The sequence below is a fragment of the Triturus cristatus genome, chromosome 1_2 (genome assembly GCF_964204655.1).
Source record: "Triturus cristatus chromosome 1_2, aTriCri1.1, whole genome shotgun sequence".
NCBI lineage: Eukaryota > Metazoa > Chordata > Amphibia > Caudata > Salamandridae > Triturus > Triturus cristatus.
In genome coordinates this window covers 1,177,682,463-1,177,701,549 of record NC_140580.1, presented here as the reverse complement: position 1 = coordinate 1,177,701,549, position 19,087 = coordinate 1,177,682,463, and the positions used below count along the sequence as shown (strand labels likewise).

Below are 19,087 nucleotides of genomic sequence, written 5' to 3'. Positions count from 1 at the left end.
TCGTGCCAGAACTGGGGCTGGAGTGCCCCAGCACCGGTTTGAACTGGACTATGCATGGAGCACCTTGTGTGCCCCAGGCAGTGTCTCGTTTCATTCATCCCTCCCTGCCCCAATACACTAAGGCCTGTCTGGGGTGGTGCTCGCACCTCTCAAGGCAGGAAACCTATTGTCCAAGCCTCCCTTGCCGGGATCACTCCCAGCAGCAGGAGGTCAGACTTGTGTCGTGGCAGCAGCATCCATTTTGTCATGCTGGGGCTCTGGTTAACTTTAACCGGGTAAGTAGGTTACAACATGTCTTCTCCCTCTAGAAGGGAGGGATAATATCCTCATCCCCAGAAATGGGATGGGGGTATTATTCCAAAGTGTTAGACACCTTACACGACATGTTTTGATAAAGCCAAACCATAGTTACCATAACCGTTTAAGATTATAAGGCACTTTAAGAGTATATGGTAGGCTATATCATAGAACAGCTATTAGGACATGGTTCCGAAAGCTGCAGACAGGCTCAGCTCATGCTAGAGCACCATCTCACATGTTACCAAGCACTCTGCCTCCGGGATTGTTAAGGCCTGCCATAGGAGTGGCTGATAGGTACACATGTGTCTATATATAAGGTAGGTATAGGAATACTACACCTAAGCAAGGGGTGATTACACGACCTTGCCCCAGCTGAGTGATCAGCCAGTTGTGTCATAATGGAAGGCCAGGCCAGGGGTGGCATAATACATGCTGCAGCCCCTGGTAGGCCTAGGGTACACCTATGCCCTGGGTACCTAAGGTACACTGTACAGGGGCCAATAAGGTGATCCTATCCAATGGGTTATGCACCTAAAGTACATAGTATCAATTTAGAGAGAGAACAGCAGGGCTGTGGGTCTGGTTAGCAGGCCCACAGCCACATCTAAGTCGAAAACCAGTGAAGCAAAACCAAAAAGTGGGGGTGAACATAGAAAGCAGACCCTACTCTCCTACAATAGTTGTTGTGTTGTCTGTCTGAATCTGCACGTGGTTGGTTTGGAGGGACGGATACAGGGATTGGAGAGCTAGATGGACTGCTCGTAGCTCCAAGAAGTTTATGTGATAACTCTGTTCGGTATTGGATCAGAGACCTTGTACCTGAAGCTGGTCCATATGAGCACCCCAGCCCTGCATGGAGGCATCTGTGACCACTGTCTGTGTCGGAGGAGCCTGATGGAAGGGGACGCCGTGAAGTAGATGGGAGCGATTCATCCACCATCTGATGGAGTCTTTGGCCACTTGGTGAAGAGAGATGAGATCTTCCCAGCGGCCGGACCTCTGCGACCACTGATCCTCTATCTCTTGTTGCAGAGGGCGCATGTGAAGACGTGCATTGGGCACAATGTAAATGCACTAAGCCATCGACCCCAGAAGTGACGACACTTGCCTGGCTGTGGGAAATGCCGCGTTGAGAAGCGTGTGGCATTTCTGAAGCATGGATGATAACCTCTCCTCCGAAGGACACACACTTGCCTTTGAGGAGTCCAGAGAGGCGCCCAGGTAGTGAATCCGCTGAGAGGGATTGAGGACCGACTTCTTGTAATTGACCTGTAATCCCAGCGAGTGTAGGAGATGGAGGCAGAACGAGAGATGTCTCTGGAGTCGAACAGGAGTGGAACTCTTCAGGAGCCAGTCGTCTAGATAGGGATAGACGAATATCTTCCGTTTGCGGAGGAAGGCAGCTACCACCGCCATGCACTTTGAGAATGTCCGTGGGGCGGATTTGAGGCCAAACGGCAGAACTCTGTACTGATAGTGCTGACGAGAAATCTGAAACCTGAGAAATTTCCGGTGTTTCACTGAGACAGGAATATGGAAGTAGGCATCCTGTAGGTCGATGGCACACATCCAGTCTCCCTGGTGAAGATGCAGGAAGATCTGATGCAGAGCCAGGATTTTGAACTTTTCCTTCCTGACAAATCCGTTGAGCAGACGGAGGTCGAGAATGGGTCTGTACTCTTTGACTACTCCTCGTTTTTGAACAAGAAAGTACCGGGAGTATACTCCTTGATTTCTTTGCAGGGGAGGAACTTCCTCTATGGCGTTCTTGGAGAGGAGAGTAGCTACTTCGCCCAGTAAAAGCCGATTTTGGATTTGAGGGAGGTGCTGCCTCCGTGGGGATACATGCGGAGGGGGAGACTTGAACCTCAGCAAGTAGGCATGCTGTACAATATTCAGCACCCATCTGTCTTTTGTAATAGCTTCCCACTCTGCCAGGTGAACACTGATACTTCCTCCTACCGGAGTGGCGAACGAGCGCGGAGGAAGTAAGATCTCACTGTTTTGAGGGCTGTTTGGTGGAGGACTGTTGCTGCTTTGCATTTCCTCTCCCTCTGCCACGACCCCTTTGGTGGAACTGGGACCTCTGCTGATTTTGAGAGGACCATTGGGGTGTTTGAACGCGCTGATGAAAGACACGCTTGTCGCCCTGGCGAAAGCGCTTTCGATATTCATTGCGCTTTTCCAGCCCAACAGCTTTAATGGTGTCCAACTCTGCCTTCATTTTGGTCATTTGGTCATCAGCGTGAGCCCCAAACAAAGATGACCCGTTAAAAGGCAGATTAAGAATTTTTTTCTGCGCATCAGGCTTGAGGCCCGTTAGCCGTAGCCAGGCTGAGCGCCGAGAGCATACGCCATGAGAGTAGCCATGTGCGGCGAGGTCCGAAGCATCCGCAGCCGCACTGATAATTTGATTGGCTACGAGCCCACCTTCCAGGAGAATTTCATTAAAATCCTGCCTGTCTTCCCTTGGCAGTTTCTCAGCAAATCTGGAAAGGGAATCCCACAGAGAGCGATCATACCATCCTAGTAGGGCTGAAGCACTAGCCACTTTCATGTGTGAGGCAGAAGTGTTGCACATCTTTCTGCCATACAAATCCATTTGCTTGCTGTCTTTCTCCGGGGGGATAGAAGAGGACACAGAGGCAGAATGGGACTTCATGGCAGCCACCACGATAACGGAGTCCGCTGGTGGGTCCGCCCTTAGAAACAAGGGATCCTCAGCAGGAGCCTTATATTTTTTCGCTATTCTTGAAGGCACAGAGCCCACCGTAGCAGGAGTGAGAAATGTGGCCATAGCTGGCTGCAACAATCCTGGCACCAATGGTAGCAAAGGTCTGGGTGCTGACCGGTGATGCAACGTATCAAATATAATTGACGTGGGGGCCAGAGGGGTGTGCAGCGTGATATTCAATTTCTGCGCATCTCTACCCAGGACGTCAGAGAAAGTAGCGATGTCATCCACAGGGGACACTCGTGACGGGGGTGTAGAAGACAAGGTCGGAGAATAGTCCCGGACCGAGGTGCTTGTGGAGGAACACCAGGTGGGTGATCTAGTGCGTCGCCTCTTGTGGGGACGGTCGCCGTGATGACCCCTGGACCGTGATCTGTGTTTGGAAGGAGATCTTGGCCTTCTGTGAGAAGAGGGACGATCCCTGGATCGTGACTGGCGTGGAGAAGGTGGCTTTGGACTACCAGGAGGGGACCTGCTCCTACGCGGAGAATTTCTGGAGGGAGATTACGTGCGGGAATATTCCGAGCCTGGACTTCTTTAGGCGCCTGTACCCACACTCTTCAACCAGCGAGGTGAAAGTCCGAACTTCTCCGGTGCCTTAGGTGATCCTTCCGGAGAGATCTGCACGATATGCGGGCCTGGAGATGATGATCGATCTCCTGAAGATCTAGACCTGGCTCTTCTCTCCGCGGTCACTGCTGCTCTATCCTTCGACGTCGAACGCCTCGACGTCGATGATGTTTGTGTCACCATCGGTGCCGATTGTTGTGAATGGCGCTCCGCCCTCGACGGTGGTCTCGACGCCGACCGCCTACGGCGTTGCGGAGACCTCGACGTCGATCTTCGTCGTTGGACAGGTGTTTGTCGTCAAACTGGCGTCGTCGACCTGATGACTTCGACGTCGACCTTCCATGACGTCGGCTTGGCGACTTCGTCGTCGAACTTCCATGATGTCGAATGGGGGTTGACCTCATCGACGTCGAATGCCTAGACGCCGAACGACCCACTGGCGGCGAGACATAAGTCGTCGCATCTCTCGACGCCGGCCTCCTCGAGGGCGGCGGAGAGTGTCTCGACCTCGACGGAAGCCTTGACGTCGACGGAGACAGTCCAGATCTCAACGGACTAACAGCCTTCGAGCCCGAAGAACTGCGTCTCGACGCCGACTTACTTCTCTGCGGCGGAGAATCTCGACGTCGAGATGAATCTCTTGACGCAGAAGTCGTTTTCGTTTTTTTCTACACTACCTTCGACGTCGATGGCGAATCTCCTGGAACCTTGATCTTCCTGGGGTCAGGAGAGGTGGTATGTCGCCGTTTCTGAGGTTGTCTAGCTGAAAAAGGTGGTTTTAAGGATGAATGGTCGCCTTCACGACGGCTTCATTCCTTCTCCAGCTGGGCATGCAGCTTTATGCGCTCTCTATCGCGCAGAGTGCGCCTGGAAAACTTCTGGCAGTGAGGGTACCGGTCAGGATTGTGTGAAGTTGGTAAACACACAATACACAGAGTGTGTGCATCCGCCAGTGCCATCTTATTGCCACAGGAAGGGCATTTACTAAATAAAGCAGGCATTCTGACTGGAAAAAAATTTAAATTCTTCAGGAAACCAGCAGAACACGCCTTCAGGAGCCAGAAAATGTTGAATTTTCTGAAAAAGTCTGTATTTCAAAACTTTCAGTCAAAAAACTGAAGAGCTCAAGCTCCAGGATCCTCATAGAAGGCGCCGGAAAAAAGAACTGACCTAACTGTCACCTGTGGTGCATCATGGGAGCAAGGGGTCTCCTGCAGGTCTTAAAGGCACGGTCCCCCTACTCTAATGCCTTAAAGGCAAGGTGTCAAGTTTTTTTTGTTTCTTGATACTCTACTGCAGCCTACAGGCAAGAGCCTGCAATTACAAGTTTGCTTTATGGCAATAAAGCATTGTTGTGTGACAATTGGCTTGGTGCTTCCTTTTTTCCTTATGGGTTAGGGGGCACTACAATGCAAACCTATGTAATTTACAGGATTGCCATGTTTGAAACATTTTTAGGCTGCATGTATATGTTTTCACATATGCATATATATGTATATATAGGTATTTTCTATATGCTCCGGGATCCCGCACGTGGGCGGGGATTATTCATTGATTATGACTATTGATGAGTATCCCCTGGATCAGAAACAGAGCGTATCCTGCTCTCATAGATACAGAGTGTGCCCTACACCCGTAGATACAGAGCAGGTCCTGCACTCGTGGATACAGAGCGTGTCCAGCACTCGTGGATACAGAGCATATCATGCACTCATGGATACGTGTCCTGCAATCATCGATACAGAGCGTGTCCGTATTCTGCTCTCATGGATATAGAGCGTGTTCAGCACTCAAAGATCCAGAGCGTGTCCTGCACTCGTTGATACAGAGCGTGTCCTACACTCGTGGAAACAGAGCATTAACTACACTCGTGGATACAGAGCATGTCATGCACTCATGAATACAGAGCGCGTCATGCACTCATGGATACAGAGCGCGTCATGCACTCATGGATACAGAGCGCGTCATGCACTCATGGATACGTGTCCTGCACTCGTGGATACAGAGTGTATCCAGCACTCATGGATACAGAGCGTGTCCTGCACTCATAGATACAGAGCGTGTCCTGCACTCATGGATACAGAGCGTGTCCTACACTCGTGGAAACAGAGCATGTCCTTCACTCGTGGATACAGAGCATGTCATGCACTCATGGATACAGAGCGCGTCATGCACTCATGGATACAGAGCGCGTCATGCACTCATGGATACGTGTCCTGCACTCGTGGATACAGAGTGTGTCCAGCACTCGTGGATACAGAGCATGTCATGCACTCATGGATACGTGTCCTGCACTCGTGGATATAGAGCGTGTCCAGCACTCATGGATACAGAGCGTGTCCTGCACTCATATATATAGAGCGTGTTCAGCACTCAAAGATCCAGAGCGTGTCCTACACTCGTGGAAACAGAGCATGTCCTTCACTCGTGGATACAGAGCATGTCATGCACTCATGGATACAGAGCGCGTCATGCACTCATGGATACAGAGCGCGTCATGCACTCATGGATACAGAGCGCGTCATGCATTCGTGGATACAGAGCGCGTCATGCACTCATGGATAGGTGTCCTGCACTTGTGGATATAGAGCGTGTCCAGCACTCATGGATACAGAGCGTGTCCTGCACTCATAGATACAGAGCGCGTCATGCACTCATGGATAGGTGTCCTGCACTTGTGGATATAGAGCGTGTCCAGCACTCATGGATACAGAGCGTGTCCTGCACTCATAGATATTGAGCTTGTTCAGCACTCAAAGATCCAGAGCGTGTCCTGCACTCGTGGATACAGAGCGTGTCTGTTAGACCTGTCAGCCCTTTGGGTGGTCCCTCCTCATTATTATTTATTTTGTCCCACTTTTGCCTCAAACCCTGTTATAATTTTTCCTTTTTGGGAACCACCAGACTTGTTAGTGTTGATGCAGGGTCAGGGAGCCATTTTCCCTACCCCTGGAACTTCTGTCTGAGGGCCTGAGACACAAAATGGTGGCCACCCATTGTCACCTGTGACATCACCAGAACCCACTGGAGATTTCTAGAACCTTCTGTAACATTCTAGAACCCTGTGACAGTGGGAGGCAGTTTAGAATGTTGGGAGGCCATCTCAGAGTGGCAGTTGGCAACTGACTGGAGAAGAGAGAGGACAGATATAGAAGGAGGTCGGATTTAGGCAGCAGGGGTGGAAACCAGTGCTTGGAGTGGGGTCCAGAAACCCACCCTTGATGCTAGTCCCTACTGACCAAGCCCAGCCTAAAGCCCTGTGTGGGACCAAGACCAGAAGAACCATCTTAAGGAACTGAACATTTGAAACAGGCCTTAAAGAGGAAGAACAGCAAGTTCCTGACCTGCTTACCTATAGTTGATGTTCCTTCGGGAGCTGGAGTCCCAGCTTTGAATGGCTCCCCACATCCGTTCAACCACCTCGTCTCGAGAGGGCTCGCTGATGAACCAGGCGTCAGGGCCATCGAACATAATGTGTGAGAGGACCCCACACGCATTGTAGGACACCTCGATGCCATCCGCCTTGCTCTCCAACAGGTTGCTGTGGAAACAGAGAGAAAGTGTTTGCTGAAGTGAAAAGGTTGACCACACCAGTAAACAATGAAATGTCAAACAAACATTTGCAATGCAATAGGTCGCGCATTTGCGAGAGTTTGAGCTATTGGCATTGTAAATAACAATGCCTTTTATTTATGGGTTCTGAAAACACATAAATAAAAGGCATTGCTATTTACCATGCCAATAGCTTAAACTCTTCAAATGCGAGACCTATTGCATTGCAAATGCGTTCATGCTATACATTTTTTTGAAAAAGCATTAGCAGAGAGCATTGCCATGTTGAATGGTTGAGTGTTTTTTTTATGGTTGGGACAGAGAGTGAATGTAAGACCGAATCGGTTAATAGATGGATGAATCAATGCATGAGTGCAAAGATGAGTGGGGGCGTGCATGTATGATGATTCATTGAGACCCCACATCCATCAATGATGCAAAAAGCACTTTGATTCCTAAGCCAGACCTATTGACATTGCCAACGCTTTTTGGTTACTTAACTTAAATGGCTGTATTTCACCCGCGCCTCCTTGTGTGTGGCCTGGTATTGGCCGCAGATGGTACTTGGGTTTCAGGTGAGTCAAAGAATCGAGATTGATCGCCTTGGCAGTCCTTCACTACTGGGTGCCGCAAGCAAATCCCTCGAATGGCTTTCTCTCCCTCTGTGCATAATTGATAGCGCTGGCTTGAGGCGAGGCAACTGGCCTCAGCTAGAGTCCTCCTGCTCATTTGGCATCTCATCTCCATTGTAGGCAGTGCCAATGCCAGGAACCCTGTTGGACCGCGTGCATTACTCCTTAAACACAACTATACAGAAGAGAGCAATCGGCCAACAGTGGTACAATTCTGCAGTCCAATGTATTTTGTTGGCTTTCAAATAGCACAATGCTGTCAGTATGGCACTGTCAAGCATAAGTGTATGAAAGTGCTCCCAAACATTTCTGCCATCCGAGACGCATTGAGGTAACAAATCGCTACTAACGGAGCTTTGGGTCTCCCACATCGCACTGCTGCGGGCCTTAAGGCACATGTAGGAGTAATGTTCTGAAGGTGAACCACCCTCAACAGTAGCAACTGGATCAAGTAATCATAACACATGAAATACAATGACCAGCACTACATTGACTTGACTGTGCACATCCTTTAAGCAAAATATGCCAATAACTACAGAAGAATTAAACAGTAGAACAGCAAAGTGATAACACTGGCATAGTCTATCCCTTTAATGTGTTAGTCCGGTTAATACCGAATTTGGGGTAGAGTATTGGGAAGGGAATAGTAGTAAGGCATGTTTCACTAGCATGACAAGCATTTGCAATGCAATAGGTCTCGCAGTTACGAGAGTTTAAGCTATTGGTATTATAAATAACAATTCCTTTTATTTATGTTTTTAAAAAGAAATCAAAAATAAAAGGCATTGTTATGTGCAATGCCAATAGCTCAAACTCGCGTCAATGCGAGACCTATTGCATTGCAAATGCTTGTTTTAGCTTGGGTGTTTTAAGCCACGTCCGTGACTGCATTGGTCACGCCCCATTGAAATCCCACACCCCCCTGAAGTTTATATCCCACATAAAGCCTGGTGAAGACTGATTTGCATATGGCTTGGTCCAAACCGGGGTGGCGTTCTGAGCAAAAAACGATGGATTGAACCCAGTTTTGTGACCCGGTGTGACTAGGCATTCTGTCCATCTGTGCTTCATAAATGAACAAGCTCAGCCACGCTTTTAAATTGAGCACGTTTTGTATACAAATTTCCGCTAGGGCCTTAATTGTGGTTGCAGCTTGTCACGGCTGTGGTTTGATTTCCGAATAAAGTTTTTGTCCCAAGAAGGCTAGCCTAATCCCAACACGAAGTTGTCCGACAAGGTGAGTGACGGCCCCGGATATGTTTATGGGGGGAAGGGGGTAATCTATGGTTACGGCACGGAGCAGGATATTTCGTGTGGCGCAGGGTAACGAATGTAGTTGATTTTGGAGTTTAGGAGAGCTTTATTACTTTATTTAGTTGGGCAGTGAGCTTGTGTTGGGAAGCCCTGCTGGCTCATTTGCCAGCACCTTAATACGGTTGCCTTGGGTGGTGGGTGTTGCCTGGTAGGAGTTTTGATGCATTGGTATGATTTCTAATAACCACAATGTTTAATACGGAGGAACCAGTATTAGCCAGGAATGCTTGGCACATGGTTAATTTTGTGAAACAAGTTAACGGGATGTATCTTTGTAGCTGTTGGGAACGAAACCGTCTCGGGGCCAAGCGGGTTGACATGGCTCTGTTCGTGGGAGAGTCGGAGGTAACTTCCGTCCAGCACCGGATGCTGCTGTCACGTTTTGGCAGTTCTGTCCAAGAGAAAGGCGAATAACTGTGCTCATTTACCCGAGGTTGGAGCATTGAAGTGAGTCTCTCTTACTTACCACCATAGAGCCATAGCGATCTGTTGGATTTCAGTGGGTTTCTGATCGGCTTTAGTGCAAAGCAGTAAGTGCTTGACAGATGTCAAACAACGAAGCACCTTCACTAGAAAGAAAACCTGACAACTTTTTGTGACTACAAAGCTAGGCCAGTTCTTAAAATGAATGGTGAGCTTTGGAAGGTTAAACTAATGTGGAACAAGCGGCCGTGCAGCCGCGAAAGTGATCGCGATCAAACATCAAAGCGGCCGTGCAGCCGTGAAAGTGAAAGCAAATGGCGTGCAGGCTGCCAAATGGTGCGCGCGCCCGGCGCACATGCACTGTATTTGGAGGCCTGAAAGCACTCGTTTGCACTTCCAGATCCCCCATTTACAAAAGCTCTCGCGAGAGCAGCGCTAAAGCGCTGGCTCAGGTGAGACCTAAAAAACGAGTGGTGCGCGCGCCACAGCGAGACATCTGGTTTAAATTATCGCGCCCGTGTCTGGGCACGATAAGTGAAACCACATGCCTGCCGTGCGGGTAACCGACACCAATAGGCCATAGGCGGAGCAATGCGCCCCCCTTTGGCCAATTGCGTGCTGTCTTTGTTAAAAAGACGCACGCAAAGGCCAATAGCATGGGCCAAAACTAAAAGCAAACGCACAAGCGTGTGCGATTCTTAGGTTAGTTTTCGAAATCCCCTACATGAAGTCTTCGCCAGAACAGCGCATGCGCGCTGTTACAGGCTCGAACTAAAAATGTGTAGTTTCCTGGAAAGTGACTGCTAACAGCAGACAAGAGACCAGAAGCTGTGTGATGCAGGATCCTGTGGAAAGAGGGCTGTGTGAGGGCTTCGGACGAGGCAGTCAAGAACATGTGTTATCTGTCAGGAGTGTTGATATGCAAACATCAGGAGCTCTAGTCCAGTGTAGGAGGAACATTTATAACACGAGAATCTACACAAGTTCCATGTTGGACAATGTCTCTTTTCTGTCCAAGAAAAAGGGTGAACCTCAGAGCTGTTCGGCTAGAACAGTTTGTTTCCAAATGTATGTGGTCCGACTTATGGCAAAAGATTTGGATAAGACGTACCAGTAACATTCAAAAACGCTCACTATAAACCTGTTTATTTGTACTAGCCTGACGAATAGGTGCTCTGGTCATACAAATCATTTGACTCATCTTAAGCTCCTTGGAGCCATAAAAAGGTTAGTGAGCACCACTGACTGGCACATGAACATCACAAAGGCTTCAGAAGTTTGCTACCACCATGTGTAAATGGAATTAGCAGATGGTTTACCAGCTGCCCTTCTAGGGTTTCCGGTGACAAATCTCTGCCGCACCTCTCCCATGAAACAAATACAACCCCTTAGCAGCTCAGTATTATTTAGAGTTTTGAGAATTGTTCCTTGTCAGTTAAAGATCCACCAAGCACTGCACCTGTTGGGGAAAGGAGCAGGGCCTACATCACACCATCTCACTTAGGCCTCAGAAACGATGCGCCTCGTTTGATCACAGCAAATGCATGTGTAAGACAACTAAATACCATGCATTGCATCGAAGCACAGTTCACTAGATTACAGACCAATGCTCGAATGCATACTTAATACAAAATCCTGACAAGCTTTGCTTGGTCTGCACTCATTTGCATTTCTACCACAGGATCTAACACATCACATTAGACAGAACTAAAACAAACATTAACATAGTTTAGCGATGCCATAGCAGTCGAATATGAAGTCATCTCAACACCACCTAGAATTAGGAAACGCCAAACATAAACTACAAGCAGAAAACAGCAATGGAACCCTTTCTGAGGACCCCATTAGAGCTTAATGTTTTTGTAAATAGTACCTGGGTTGTTCACACAAAACATTGCAGGGAACGAAGTGTGTCTACGTTACAGAATAACTGTATCTTGTTTGACCTCGAAAACACTTTCTTAGTCCATACGGGTTTATCGGGGATGATAACGACATACTACATCATCAGAGTGGTTAATGCGAGTGCCAAATACCATGCAATGCAATGTACTGAAGAGTAGCAACTATTAAACACTAACCCAAAGACATGTCACAGAGCTCTGGATGCATCATCTGGAGAATGACGTCCAGTTATAGTGGCCTCAGCCTATTACCAGATGAAGTATTCTTCGGCTTTTGACGCCCTATAGGAGACTCCATTGACAGCACTGCTGCCAAGCTCTGGAGAATGACATCCAGTTATAGTGGCCTCAGCCTATTACCAGATGAAGTATTCTTCGACTTTGGACGCCATATAGGAGACTCCATTGACAGCAGTGCTGCCAAGCTCTGGAGAATGACGTCCAGTTATAGGGGCCTCAGCCTATTACCAGATGAAGTATTCTTCGACTTTTGACGCCATATAGGAGACTCCATTGACAGCAGTGCTGCCAAGCTCTGGAGAATGACGTCCAGTTATAGTGGCCTCAGCCTATTACCAGATGAAGTATTCTTCGACTTTGGACGCCATATAGGAGACTCCATTGACAGCAGTGCTGCCAAGCTCTGGAGAATGACGTCCAGTTATAGGGGCCTCAGCCTATTACCAGATGAAGTATTCTTCGACTTTTGACGCCATATAGGAGACTCCATTGACAGCAGTGCTGCCAAGCTCTGGAGAATGACGTCCAGTTATAGTGGCCTCAGCCTATTACCAGATGAAGCATTCTTCGACTTTTGACGCCCTATAGGAGACTCTATTGACAGCAGTGCTGCCAAGCTCTGGAGAATGACATCCAGTTATAGTGGCCTCAGCCTATTACCAGATGAAGTATTCTTCGACTTTGGACGCCCTATAGGAGACTCGATTGACAGCAGTGCTGCCAAGCTCTGGAGAATGACGTCCAGTGATAGTGGCCTCAGCCTATTACCAGATGAAGTATTCTTCGACTTTGGACGCCATATAGGAGACTCTATTGACAGCAGTGCTGCCAAGCTCTGGAGAATGACATCCAGTTATAGTGGCCTCAGCCTATTACCAGATGAAGTATTCTTCGACTTTGGACGCCATATAGGAGACTCCATTGACAGCAGTGCTGCCAAGCTCTGGAGAATGACGTCCAGTTATAGTGGCCTCAGCCTATTACCAGATGAAGTATTCTTCGACTTTGGACGCCATATAGGAGACTCCATTGACAGCAGTGCTGCCAAGCTCTGGAGAATGACGTCCAGTTATAGTGGCCTCAGCCTATTACCAGATGAAGTATTCTTCGACTTTGGACGCCCTATAGGAGACTCCATTGACAGCAGTGCTGCCAAGCTCTGCAGCCCCCTGTTACACCATGCTGTGCTCTTCCTCTCCCCTCTGATGTCATTATGGCGGGAAGATTCCTGGACTTCCCATCACCAATCTTTATCCTAGGGCTCTCTTCAAATATTTGTTTCTGTGGATCGTGGCCTCTCCCCACCTGCCAATTTGTGGAAATGCATGCCCATATGGACGTGATGGCCCTCTTTCTAGATGTCATTCCGTCTCGTCCCCCCATTCGATGAAAATACATCATAACAAATCATTCCTGTGTTAAAGATAAACAAGTTGCTTACCTTTGGTAATACTCATTCTGGCGGATACTTTATCTAACTCAGGATTCTCCTCCTTGCAAATACCCCCAGATGCCAAACTGGACCCAGAGACTGGTAGGTAGCGTTGTGCGGCTCTACATCTGGTCCGTCCTGCCCCATATGTGATGTCGGGCCCCTTACATATCTGCACACTCTGCACACTGACGTCAGTTCCTTTCTGATATCCATTCGCGCCATTGGAAGTGACGCCTTGATAACCAGACTGTGCCAGTGTGCAGACAGTGAAGCCTTGATAACCAGACTGTGCCAGCGTGCAGATACCAAATTTAGAATCTTACTATCACGGCCCAAAAGATTCCATTCCATAGAATGGGGAGGTGCGAGGGTCGGAGAGGAGTCTGGTCACAAAGATTGAGCACCAGAACGAGCGTTGCCAAAAGGTAAGTAACTTGTTCTACTGAGGGATACTTCTTTTTAATTGGTTTTTTGAAACAGTATTCAACAAAGTCAAAAACAACACGTAAACAATGCTGCAACGTACAGCAAGACCACCCCTTCTGGAAGGTAGCTGGTGCTCCATGTCATGAATGGTGTATTATATCTGCCAAAAGGAAGACTACTGTGTAAGCCATCTATTTACCCCAAATCTTCTTGTGTTTCTCTGGGCAGCTACGGGATTTATATATGGATTTTACCGCCAAGGCACAATAGTTAATTGATGGATACTTCTTGCCGCAGATTCCTCAGCTTGTGACTAGACACCAAAGCAGTACCTCTGCAGGATCATGAAAATCTGCAGGATAGAACGGGCAAAGTGCCCTTCCTGCCGGACCTGATTATCCAGGCAGCAGAGGTTCATGAGTGTGTGAAAAGATCTCCATGTAGCAGCCTGGCTAATTTCCAAAACTGGCCCCTCTTGTGCCAGCACCATGGTAGGAGCCTGACAGTGGTCCCAGACCGGCTGATGTCCAAGAGGGGCACCTCGTGTGCCAGCACCATGGTAGCAGCCTGGCTGATGTCCAAGACTGGCACCTCATGTGCCAGCACCGTGGTAGCAGCCTGGCAGATGTCCAAGACAGGCACCTTGTGTGCCAGCACCGTGGTAGCAACCTGGCAGATGTCCAAGACTGGCACCTCGTGTGCCAGCACCGTGGTAGCAGCCTGGCTGATGTCCAATACTGGCCCCTCTTGTGCCAGCACCGTGGTAGGAGCCTGACAAGTGTCCCAGCCCGGCTGATGTCCAAGACAGGCACCTCGTGTGCCAGCACCATGGTAGCAACCTGGCTGATGTTCAAGACTGGCACCTTGTGTGCCAGCACCGTGGTAGAAGCCTGACAGGTGTCCCAGCCCGGCTGATGTCCAAGACAGGCACCTTGTGTGCCAGCACCATGGTAGCAGCCTGGCTGATGTTCAAGACAGGCACCTCGTGTGCCAGCACTGTGGTAGGAGCCTGACAGGTGTCTCAGCCCGGCTGATGTCCAAGACAGGCACCTCATGTGCCAGCGTCATCATAGCAGCAAGGCTGATGTCCAAGACAGGCACCTCATACGCCAGCACTGTGGTAGCAGCCTGGCAGATTTCCAAGCCTGGCACCTTGTGTGCCAGCACCATGGTAGGAGCCTGACAGGTGTCCCAGCCCGGCTGATGTCCAAGACAGGCACCTCGTATGCCAACACCATCATAGAAGGAAGGCTGATGTCCAAGACGGGCACCTCGTGTGCCAGCACTGTGGTAGCAACCGGAAAGATGTCCAAGACTGGCACCTTGTGTGCCAGCACCATGGTAGCAGCCTGGCTGATGTCTAAGACTGGCACCTTGTGTGCCAGCACCGTGGTAGGAGCCTGACAGGTGTCCCAGCCCGGCTGATGTCCAAGACGGGCACCTCGTGTGCCAGTACCATGGTAGCAGCCTGGCTGACGTCCAAGACTGGCACCTCATGTGCCAGCACCATGGTAGCAGCCTGGCAGATGTCCAAGACTGGCACCTCGTGCGCCAGCACCATGGTAGCAGCCCGGCTGATGTCCAAGAACTGGCACTGTGTGTGCCAGCACCATGGTAGGAGCCTGACAGGTGTCCCAGCCCGGCTGATGTCCAAGACAGGTACCTCGTGTGCCAGCACCATCATAGCAGCAAGGCTGATGTCCAAGATGGGCACCTCGTGTGCCAGCACTGTGGTAGCAGCCTGGCTAAAGTCCAAAACTGGCACCTCGTGTGCCAGCACCGTGGTAGGAGCCTGACAGGTGTCCCAGCCCAGCTGATGTCCAAGAAAGGCACCTCGTGTGCCAGCACCGTAGTAGGAGCCTGACAGGTGTCCCAGCCTGGCTGATGTCCAAGACTGGCACCTCATGTGCCAGCACCATGGTAGCAGCAAGGCTGATGTCCAAGACGGGCACCTCGTGTGCCAGCACCGTGGTAGCAGCCTGGCTAAAGTCCAAAACTGGCACCTCGTGTGCCAGCACTGTGGTAGGAGCCTGACCGGTGTCCCAGCCCGGCTGATGTCCAAAATAGGCACCTCGTGTGCCAGCACCGTGGTAGGAGTCTGACAGGTGTTCCAGCTCGGCTGATGTCCAAGAAAGGCACCTCGTGTGCCAGCCCCGTGGTAGGAGCCTGAAAGGTGTCCCAGCCTGGCTGATGTCCAAGACTGGCACCTCATGTGCCAGCACCGTGGTAGCAGCCTGGCAGATGTCAAGACTGGCACCTCGTGTGCCAGCACCGTGGTAGGAGTCTGACAGGTGTCCCAGCCCGGCTGATGTCCAAGAAAGGCACCTCGTGTGCCAGCACCGTGGTAGCATCCTGGCAGATTTCCAAGACTGGCACCTCATATGCCAGCACTGTGGTAGCACCCCAGCTGATGTCTAAGACGGGCACCTCTGTGCCATCACCGTGGTAGCAGCCTGGCAGATGTTCAAGACTGGCACCTTGTGTGCCGGCACCGTGGTAGCAGCCTTTGCTCTGGTAGAATGAGCACTTGCGCGTCTTGCCCAATCAGTAGGTTTTGATGCATAGGACAATCCACCTGGTTTCTGCACAGCCTTTCCCTTCTTTACTCCAGAGAAGCCTACAAACAGCTGATCGTCCACCCGACGTTCTTTAGTGAGATCGATGTTAAAAGCTCAGAGCTCTTTTTGGGTCTAGGCAATGTAGCATTTCTTCTTCCTTGGACGCATGAGGCAGGGCGAAAAAAGCTGGCAGGGTAATAGACTGTCCTATATGGAAGAGAAAGGCAATTTCCATACGATTTGTCACTTTAGTACATAGCACCAGTTTCTCTGGAAAAAAGGTAGTAATGGTTTCTAGACAGCTAGTGCTTGCAATTCACTCCCGCGAGGACCTAACGTTGTCGCTATGATGCATGCCGTCTTCAAGGCGAGCAGTAGGAGAATGGTTCAAATGGAGGGCACATGAGAAAAGTGAGAACCAGACTGAGGCGTCTTCAAGGCGAGCAGTAGGAGAATGGTTCAAATGGAGGGCACATGAGAAAAGTGAGAACCAGACTGAGGCGTCTTCAAGGCGAGCAGTAGGAGAATGGTTCAAATGGAGGGCACATGAGAAAAGTGAGAACCAGACTGAGCCGTCTTCAAGGCGAGCAGTAGGAGAATGGTTCAAATGGAGGGCACATGAGAAAAGTGAGAACCAGACTGAGGCGTCTTCAAGGCGAGCAGTAGGAGAATGGTTCAAATGGAGGGCACATGAGAAAAGTGAGAACCAGACTGAGCCGTCTTCAAGGCGAGCAGTAGGAGAATGGTTCAAATGGAGGGCACATGAGAAAAGTGAGAACCAGACTGAGGCGTCTTCAAGGCGAGCAGTAGGAGAATGGTTCAAATGGAGTGCACAGGAGAAAAGTGAGAACCAGACTGAGGTCCGTCCCACTTGCGCATGACAAATGACATTGGCGGGTCAGCCTTTTGGGGAGTTGCATCACAACAGGGGATTAAAACAAAGATGGCTCAGCAGGCAAACGTAAGAAGGCTGAACGACCATACAAATAACCTTTAACTGTTGCCACAGCAAGGTCTTGCTGGGCCAGAGGTAAACAAAACAGCAGAGTATTAGACCTGTAATGGTTGGATATTTAGGAAAGAACACCAGACAAAAAATCTCTCTGTGTTTCAAGCAAATGATTTCAGCCACGGTGTTCTCTTTGCTGCGAAGATGACACTCATGAAGGTGGAATGGAGTTCAAAATCTCTCAGCTGTCACCGCTCAATCTCCAAGCATGGAGGCGTAGGTTGAACAGGCTCGGGCGCAGGATCCTGCCTTGCTGCTGTGAAAGAGGCAGCCTAAATGGAGGACAAATGCTCATGAACAGACGTTTTGGATAGCACCCTTGGTTGACCCAGCCCAGGGCCACAAGGATACAGGAGGGTCCAGTTGTCTCTCAGCACCAAAACTATTTACAATCCTTCGATTATCTATAAACGCCTTACTACCCAGAGAAGTTTATTTTCACTTTTCAAGGCATAGGAGCCGCTTCAGCTTTGAACTGTCCCTGGATCCAGTGGGGTACAGTTGTTCTTTCAGTACCAACACAGACTACTATTCTTCTACAATCTTTGCACTAATACCAATTAACCTTCGAAGCTTATACTCACTTCTTATAGCCTAGATGACGTCCACACCAGTTGGATGAAGCGCGTCGGCTGTTTGGCTGTTGTTTTATTAAATAAGAAGAATAAAAGAAAACGTACATAGTATCTACAGTGGATGGACAGAATTATTACCTTTTGGTGTCGGTGGTGCACTCCACATTTGTGTTAAGTTTGACATTGGTCTTGGAGACTGTCCTTGGAAACGGCAGGAGCAGTGGAGATGCCCACCTCTTGAGATATCAGACTAATAATCTTGGACCCTTTAGGGATATTATTTGTGGGGTGTGTGTCACACGCAGACAGTGCTATGTTTGTTAGGCTAGATGTTTCATGTTTGTAATTATATCCTGCAGGCTGCAATGGGCACTGGCAGGCAGCAGAGAGCCACTGGCTGTAATCATACCCCAGAGGCTGCAGTCAGCACTGGCCGGCAGCAATGAGAGCCACTGGCTGTAATCATAGCCCGCAGGCCGCAGTCCGCACTGGCCAGCAGCAACGAGAGCCATTGGCTTTAATTATAGCCCGGAGACTGCAATCAGCACTGGCCGGGAGAAATGAGAGCCAATGGCTATAATCATAACCCACAAGCTACTGTCAGCACTGGCCAGCAGAAATGAGAATCACTGGCTGTAATCATAGCCCAGAAGCTGCAGTCAGCACTGGCCAGCAGTAATGAGAATCACTGGCTGTAATTATACCCCGGAGGCTGCAATCAGCACTGGTCGGCAGCAATGAGAGCCACTGGCTGTAATCGTAGCCTGCAAGCTATAGTCAGCACTGGCTGGCAGCAATGAGAACCACTGGCTATAATCATAACCCACAGGCTGCAGTCAGCACTGGCCGGCAGCAATGAGGCTGTAATCATAGCCCGCAGGCTACAGTCAGCACTGGCCGGCAGGAATGAGAGCCACTGGCTATAACCATACTGCGGGGGCTGCAATCAGAACCGGCCAGATGCAATGAGAGCCACTGGCTGTAATTATAGCCCGCAAGCTACAGTCAGCACTGCCCAGCAGCAATAAGAGTCACTGGCATTAATCATAGCCCGGAGATTGCAATCAGCACTGGCCGGCAGCAAAGAGAGCCACTGGCTATAATCATAACACACAGGCTGTAATCAGCACTGACCAGATACAATGAGAGCCACTGGCTGTAATTATAGCCCAGAGGCTACAGTCAGCACTGGCCGGCTGCAACGAGAGCCACTGGCTGTAATCATAGCCCGGAACCTACACTCAGCACTGGCCGGCAGCAATGAGAGCCACTGGCTGTAATCATAGCCCAGAGGCTACAGTCAGCACTGGCCGGCAGCAATGGGAGCCACTGGCTGTAATCATAGCCCAGAGGCTACAGTCAGCACTGGCCGGCAGCAATGAGAGCCACTGGCTGTAATCATAGCCCAGAGGCTA

At 49.8% G+C, this 19,087-nt stretch overlaps 1 protein-coding gene across 4 annotated transcripts in view; it reads right to left on the bottom strand.

Moving 5' to 3' along the window:
• ZER1 (zyg-11 related cell cycle regulator) overlaps positions 1-19,087 on the bottom strand; it is a 387,007-nt gene that overhangs the window by 96,132 nt on the left and 271,788 nt on the right. For all 4 annotated transcript variants that reach the window (XM_085614054.1, XM_085614056.1, XM_085614055.1 and 1 more), the window contains one exon: positions 6,957-7,145. In XM_085614054.1, the coding sequence (XP_085470180.1) occupies positions 6,957-7,145 (189 nt within the window). The remainder of the gene's footprint in view (positions 1-6,956; positions 7,146-19,087) is intronic.